The following is a 7500-nucleotide window of genomic DNA, read 5'->3' on the forward strand; positions in this document are numbered from 1 at the left end:
AGTTACCACTGGATGAGGCTGGTGTAGTTCTTCTCATAGTGGCGGTAGAGGCTAAAGAGGTAGAGGTAGAGTTAGTAATCAGGTTGCCGGTTCGATCCCTGGCTCCCCCTGTGTGTTACTGTCAAAGTGTCCTTGAGTACCGTCGGTGTGTAACTGTGAGTGTGAACGGGTGAATGCAATGCACATTGTTTATCGCTTTGGACAAGACGCTATATAAATGCACCATTATGCACACAACACAATCTACATTTACAATATCACAATGCACCACGGCGATGCATTGTGAGCCTTTAGATGCTATTATTGATGTCAGTCATCGGCACGCGATTATGTATCAATCGGGCATAACTCTTCACATGACTATAGCTTGGCAATCTAGCCTGTTGACTAAATGTACATCTTAGTCACACTTTAACTTAAACACATTGTCTGGCATTAAAGGCTCATCACATGCAGGTCATATGTGTGTCATATAAAGTGTATCATTGGCGCTATCCTTGCATGCTAATTAGTTGGGGAAATGACACGCATTGTGACATGCCGATAGTTGTTTACATTATCATGCCAAAGACATGAGCCGAGGCCTGCAAACATATTATATTAACATTCTGATTGCAATGGCAATATACTGCAATAGCCATATAGGAACCATTGCTCATCAGGATTTTATGTTTCCCAAACATAACATTTATAAACTATTTTGGGTCTTGGCCCTGCATGGGTTGAAATTTCCTACAAAAGTATTATTATTGTTTCAAAACATTATTAAAAGATTTACAGAAAAAAAAAAAAGTCCCTGAAATTGTGTGATATTTGGAGCTATTGTCTGCACGTTGCTCAAACTCCCAGTCAATCCATGAGTCGCAAGAATAGAACATATTCTATATTTAGAAGTGGTTTAAAAAAGCAAACATTGTTTATCAGAGACTCGGCCTGTCCGAGACTTCCTGAGTTGTTCTGCAACCGTAAAGTGGAAAGAAAGATGCCATATTGTACTGTACGTTATAATCAGGAACACTTTATTTGTGACTAGTCTGGATTCAGTGCAGTGAAATCTGTGTACATCTGTGTACAGCAGTGGGTCGGGGACAGGGATGTGCACACATAGACATCAAAGGGGGCTTCAGCCCCTGCCCACGAATGCAGCATTTGCTATGGTGAAATAAATGCACATGCTCCTCCTTTCCATGCCATACCGGAAGGCAGCGTTCAGTCTCCTGACCTTGAACACAGCATTTTGCGTTGAACAAATTTGTTTAGAAATCCATGTCGTAATCTTGATCAACTGGAAATCACCCACTTCCCCTTCTCACACTCGCACCTCGTACTGTGTGAAACTGGAGAAGATTAGACTCTCCTTAAATTGTTCTTCCGATAAGTTTGGGAGGACTGCTGGACTTTTGATTTTAAAGTATACTGCGATTGGATTGCTGTGATGTAATGCGTATTATGGATGTATCATGTATTGTCTCCACCAGGCCGAAGGCATGGGGAGAGAGTATGTTTTGCACTTGTGTGTCCGTCCGTCTGTGAACAGCTAATCTCCGGCACCGTTAACCCAAATTTTGCACACACACTCCCTGGATGCCAACGATGCCCCTGGATGCCCCAAAATTTACAGAACGGCCTGTTATAGCGCCACCAGGAGGCCGCTTTGCACAAAACAAGTTTTTGAACAGTACACCTACAGATTTTGTCCAAACATCACGCAAATTGGTACACAGTCTCTCTAGAGCCATTCAACAAAACGGGTCTTTCAGATTTTTAGACTCCATCCTGATTGGCTAAGATTGGCTTCCAAAGTTCGCAGGAGTGCTCAGTTTCAAACAAAATGCTGCAAATCATGAACACATCGTGTGATTTCCGTGAAATTGTGCACGCACATTCCCACTAGGCCGAGGAAGAAATGCCTCATGGTGGCGCTATAACTGGCCGAAAAGTGTTTTTACCTCTAACTGCACGGATCTGTGGATAACGTTGTATGCCAACTCCCTAGAGGCCAAGGAAAAACCTTTGCCTGGAATTTTTCACATCTGCTCTTTATAGCGCCACCAGGAGGCCGACATATGTAAAACACATTTTCTAATATTACTCCTTCAGATTTTATCCAAATTTCACGCAAATCGGTACACATGCTCTCCATAGTCATGTGATCAAGACGGGTTTGTTTGATTTCTCATCATCCACCCTCATTGGCTACGATTGGCTTCTAAACTTTTCAGGAGTAAGCCCACTTTGTACCCGTTTTGTTCAAATCGCCACAACTACTCAACGCAGCGTCCGATTGTGGTGAAACTGTGCATGCACATTCCCACTAGGCTTTAGAAGAAATGCCACGTTGAGCTGTCTTGAGACATCTGATGAATACACATTTAGCAAGAAGAGACATACGGATGTATCACCCCTCAAAACAAAACAATACAAATAAATTGACATAAGAGCGTAAAGGAGTGGCGTAATGGTGTGAGAGCGCGTTCCCTAAAACCCATAGTGCTGTTTAGCTTATTATGCATTGTTTCATTTATACCTCATTTTGTGGAACTGCGTAAGGGCTCAACAGTGAGTGGTCTTGTCACTTGTAGATGGAGTGTGTGTGTGTGTGTGTGTGTGTGTGTGTGTGTGTGTGTGTGTGTGTGTGTGTGTGTGTGTGAGAGAGAGAGATTGCAGGACTCTACGAAGGGGGCAGCACCGCTGTGCATTTGCACTCAGGGACGGGGAGTGATGAGCCCTGTGGCCAAATGGCCCCTCCTCTCCCCACACACACACACACACACACACACACACACACACACATACACACACACACACACACACACACACACACACACACACAGAGAGAGAGAGAGTGGTCTGCTGCTGGCCCTTTAAGAGCAGAGCCTAGATCTCACAGCTTACGGTGAGGGAGGCAGAGGAGGAGGGACAGACACACACAGAGAGAGAGAGAGAGAGAGCGAGAGAGAGAGAGAGAGGGTGTGAGTTTGAGTGTGTGCTGGTGAGCGAGCGATAGAGACAGAGAGAGAGAGAGAGGAATAGCGAAGAATCAGTAGTGTGTATGTGAGGTTGAAGGATCGTTCACTCAGTGTGTGAGTGTGTGTGTGTGTGTGTGTGTGTTCGTACTGAAGCGCGTCCGTGTGTCTCTGAGCTGTTGTTGTTGGGACTGTTTTATGTTGTTGTTGTCAAGAGAGACGGAGCCGCACTCCAGCATGCTCACTGAGCCTGAGCTACCTCAGGAGTGTAACAGGTATGTGACGCTCTCTCACACACACACACACACACACACACACACACACACACACACACACACAGAGAGAAAGACAGAGACAGACCAAAGTCAGAGGACCAGACGGTGATGGTAGAGATGAAGGAATAGGGGTAATACTTTGGGGAATAACTGTTTGTGTGTGTGTGTGTGTGTGTGTGTGTGTGTGTGCGCGTGTGTGTGCGTGTGCCGCACGCACACGCAAGTGTGTTTCAGTCAGAGAGGGAGCGACAGTCAGAAGGTAGAGGAAGAGAGTTGATGATTGACTCCCCAGCTCTTGGTAGAGATATCATATGCAAAGATTGAGCAAAGCAGGCTGTGCGTGTGTGCGTGTGCGTGCGCGTGCACATGCGTTTTACATGTATGTGTGAGCGTCGGCGTGATCTGTGCGTGTTTGTTTGTGAGTGCGTGTGTGCTACTGACTGTGTGTGACTAACTTTCTGTGTACGGAACAGAGACACTATTAGAAGTATGTTGCTTCTTCTCTCTGACTCTCTCTCAAACTTCTCTGTCAACATGTCCATTTCATCGGCTTAACTAACGCACTGAAACTGGTTTTTGCATTACACGTGCGTGCGTGTGTGTGTGTGTGTGTGTGTGTGTGTGTGCGCGCGTGCGGGGGAAGGGGGGGTGTCAGTGTGATCGCTCCCACCACAACTTTATTTACTTCTGCTCTGCCCAACTTGCTATTTATACGAGTCTTCCCAAGAAGGCCCTGTGTACACACACACACACACACACACACACACACACACACACACACACAGAGGGAGAGAGAGATGCTATCAGACAAGGCCCAAATATCAAACGTAAATTTGCTTTTATAGCACCATGAGAAACTCTTTACAAATGTTAAGTGAATTGCGCAGTGAGTTAAAGTGATTTTGTTTTCTATTCAAAGCGTTTACCGTGAGAGTTTGAGGCTCAGCATTGAATTAACCTGTTTTCTCATTTCATTTCATTTGCATTTAATCCGAATACCCAACACATCATGAATGTCGACTAATCCCATTGTTAATCTGCATACTGGGCTTTTTTCCCCCTTGTTTTTCCTCTCTCTCTCTCTCTCTCTCTCTCTCTCTCTCTCCTTATGTTAATCTCAGTGTTTTCCTCTTTGACACTATGGTGTGTATTTGGAGGTGCCAACCCTCTTACTCTAACCCCATATACCGACAGCCTCAAATACACGTGCCTTTTGCCCTGTACCCAATAATGGTCGTTTGATATAGTAATGCTGCTGAGAGAGAGATTATGCTATAATACCCGTCATTTTAATACTAGCATCCACCCCCCCCCCCCCTCTCTCTCTCTCTCTTGTTTGACTTTTATTGCATTAAAGTGGCACACTGTTTTGCCCGATGAAACTAATCTTTTGTTCTGAGTTAAACTTGTGTGTGTGTGTGCGTGCGTGGCGTGCGTGTGTGTGTGTGTGTGTGTGTGTGTGTGTGTGTCGGGGGGGATTCGCCGGCTCCCCTGAATTAGGAACACATTTAGATGTGCCGAAAAATGTGTTTTTAATAAATCCATTCAATCCACCAAAGAGGTTGAGCAGAGAGAGAGAGAGAGAGAGAGAGAGAGAGAGAGAGAGATGATAACAACAGCTAGTAGGAATTAAAAATTAAGGATTACATGGAAAAGCAGAATGCATGGAGATAAACGCATGGATTACAATGACTTAAGAGGAGAGCAGTTAAAACTCCTGCTTTCCAGTAATGCACTCTATCAGTGTGTGTGTGTGTGTGTGTGTGTGTGTGTGTGTGTGTGTGTGTGTGAGAGAGAGAGAGAATCGAAAGAGAATCGCTTCCACTCAGTTTTGTATGTGTAAGTGTGTGTGTGACTGTGTGTGACTGTGTGTGTGCGTCTCAGTCCCTCTCAGCAGTGGATGAGCGTGTGTGAGGCGTCAGTGTGTGTGCGTGCGCCAGACACTGTGGTCGAGATGCTCTCAGTTCCTGCGACTCCGTAAGTGTTCTCTCCTCTTCCTGTTCCTCTCATCCCTTTCTCCTCTCTCTCTCTCTCTCTCTCTCTCTCTCGTTCTCCTTCATCCACTTGTCCTCTCCTCTTGTGTGTGTTCATCCTTGTCTTCCCCCCCTCGGTGGCTTTCCCAGCCTTGTCACAGTTCTTATAGGACTGATAGAGTTGCGATTGACTCAGTGATTGATTCGTGATAGGAAAAGTTTGAGTGTCTTACTCTGCGCTCTGACTTTTTGGTTTTGTTTGTTTGTTTGTTGTTTTGTTTGTGTGGTTTTTTTTGCTGTTTGCAGCATCGCGGGAATTATGATCAATGCTTTATTTGTTTACCTTGACAGCACGGGGCTGAGGTATTTATTTACAAATGTGATTTTCATTATTTCTTCATGTCATCCGTTGAAAACGGTGTGATTGTTATGTTTTGTGTAGTTCGTTATATTGTTATTACGCCATATTTTTGTTTATATTGTCAGTAATAATAATTATATTAGTAGTATTACTATTATTATTATTATATTATTAATTAACATAATGTTGATTTAAAAGAATATTTTTTTTAGCTTGTGGCCGACTATCGCAATTCACATTTTCTCACCAATTAAACCCTCTATACTTAGTAAACAGGTAAAACTTCGGCAAAGAATATTTGATATACAAGCTCACAACACGTATTTTGTGAAGCATTGTGAACTTGCAAATTTTAAAATTGAAATGATTGTAGTTCACAATAATTCCAGTGGCCACACAGATAAAAAAAAATAACCAGGGAGCAAGGAAAGTGTGAGGTGGAGGAAAAATGGGGGAGAGAGAGAGAGATGGATGGATGAGAGAAAAGATTGTGTGGTCAAACTGACACATTCCTCGCAGCACGGACTAGAAGAAAGGTTACAAACATTTCTGAGAGTGGGGGGCCGAGGGTGGCACGGCATGGAGGTAGAGAGAGAGAGAGAGAGAGAGAGAGAGAGAGAGAGAGAATGGGAGGTGAGAGGAAGAGGGGTCTCGCCGTGTCGAGGTGTCAGCAAATTGTCACACCCCTCCATTTGTCCCTTCTCCTCCCTGAGTTTGTTGGGGGTGGTGGGGGGTCGTGTCGGCGGTGCGTTTTACTTTTCTGTGTGTGTGTGTGTGTGTGTGTGTGTGTGTGTGTGTGTGTGTGTGTGTGTGTACGTGCACGTGTGTTAGTGTTGGGGGGGTGGGGTTAGGGCTGTCGGGGGAGTGGATGTGTCAACGCTCTGTGTGAATGGCTTAACCACCCTATAGCCTGTATGCTTTTTATACGACCAATAGCGAAAATACCCGATCTACAAGCTCACAATGCTTGTAGATCAACATGTTGTGCGCTTGCATGTCTGTTTTTTTCCCCCTCCAAATTTAGGAAGAAAAACATGCGTATTCCCAGAATATGGGTTACTTAAAGTGGGCTGACTGTATGGCGTATAGGCGGGTTGTGACTTTAGGGTAGCTTCTAGCGGGACCCTCCGCAGCCTGTGGTGCTTTCACACACAGTCCTAGCGTTGTTTTTTTGTCCAAATTGTATCCTGACCAATTTGTTTTTTGTGTTTCTGAAGAGGGAAAATATGTTGTGGATGAGACTAAAAAGTGCACTAAGTTTCCAGTGGAAAGAAGCAATATTTTGCGTCCAGTATAAAGTGTACTCATTAAGCCGTGGCGGTGCGGATTTAAAGTGGTGTGTGCGCATGCGTGCGTGTGAGTGTGTGTGTGTGCGTGCGTGCGTGTGTGTGTGTGTGTGTGTGTGTGTGTGTGTGTGTGTGTAAAACACAGAGTGAGGGAGAGAGAAGAGTAATTGAGTAGAGTGTCCGTGCGCTGCAAACTAATGCACCATTCTGTCCCTCTCTCTTTCCCCTTAGCCCTGTCCTGGCCTCTCCTTCTCTCTCTCTCTCAGACTGGGGGCTATTGTCTGGGCCATATTGTCCGTCCCCAGAGAGCCTTGATAACCGTGTCTCCATGCCGAGGGAGAAGGGAGAAAAAAAAGTGAAAAGAAAAGAAAGGGAGCAAAGAAAGACAGACAGAAAAATACCAGAGGAGAATGCTAAAGCCCCCCCCCCCACTCCCCCCTTTTAACCTCCATGCCTCCGTCCCCCTTTCAGCCCACAGACCCCCTCCACCCCCATACCCACCCACCACTTCTAGCATCTTACAACCCAGCAGAGCATGATCAGCTGGGGCTCAACCAGCAGCCAATAGTAGGCTGTTATGTTGCATGAGATGTTGTTGATGTTGATGATGATGATTGTGTGTGTGTGTGTGTGTGTGTG

The 7500-nt window shown here is 45.1% G+C and overlaps 1 protein-coding gene across 1 annotated transcript in view; it reads left to right on the plus strand.

Moving 5' to 3' along the window:
* The first annotated feature begins 2994 nt into the window (after nucleotides 1-2994).
* The window catches only part of sox5 (SRY-box transcription factor 5), a 115195-nt gene continuing 110689 nt past the window's right edge, over nucleotides 2995-7500 (plus strand). Inside the window, exon 1 of the mRNA XM_080757015.1 lies at nucleotides 2995-3241. Within this exon, the coding sequence (XP_080613141.1) occupies nucleotides 3165-3241 (77 nt within the window). The 5' untranslated portion in view covers nucleotides 2995-3164. The remainder of the gene's footprint in view (nucleotides 3242-7500) is intronic.

This window comes from Protomyctophum bolini (assembly GCF_963924005.1).
Source record: "Protomyctophum bolini genome assembly, chromosome: 23".
In the NCBI taxonomy this organism is placed as follows: domain Eukaryota; kingdom Metazoa; phylum Chordata; class Actinopteri; order Myctophiformes; family Myctophidae; genus Protomyctophum; species Protomyctophum bolini.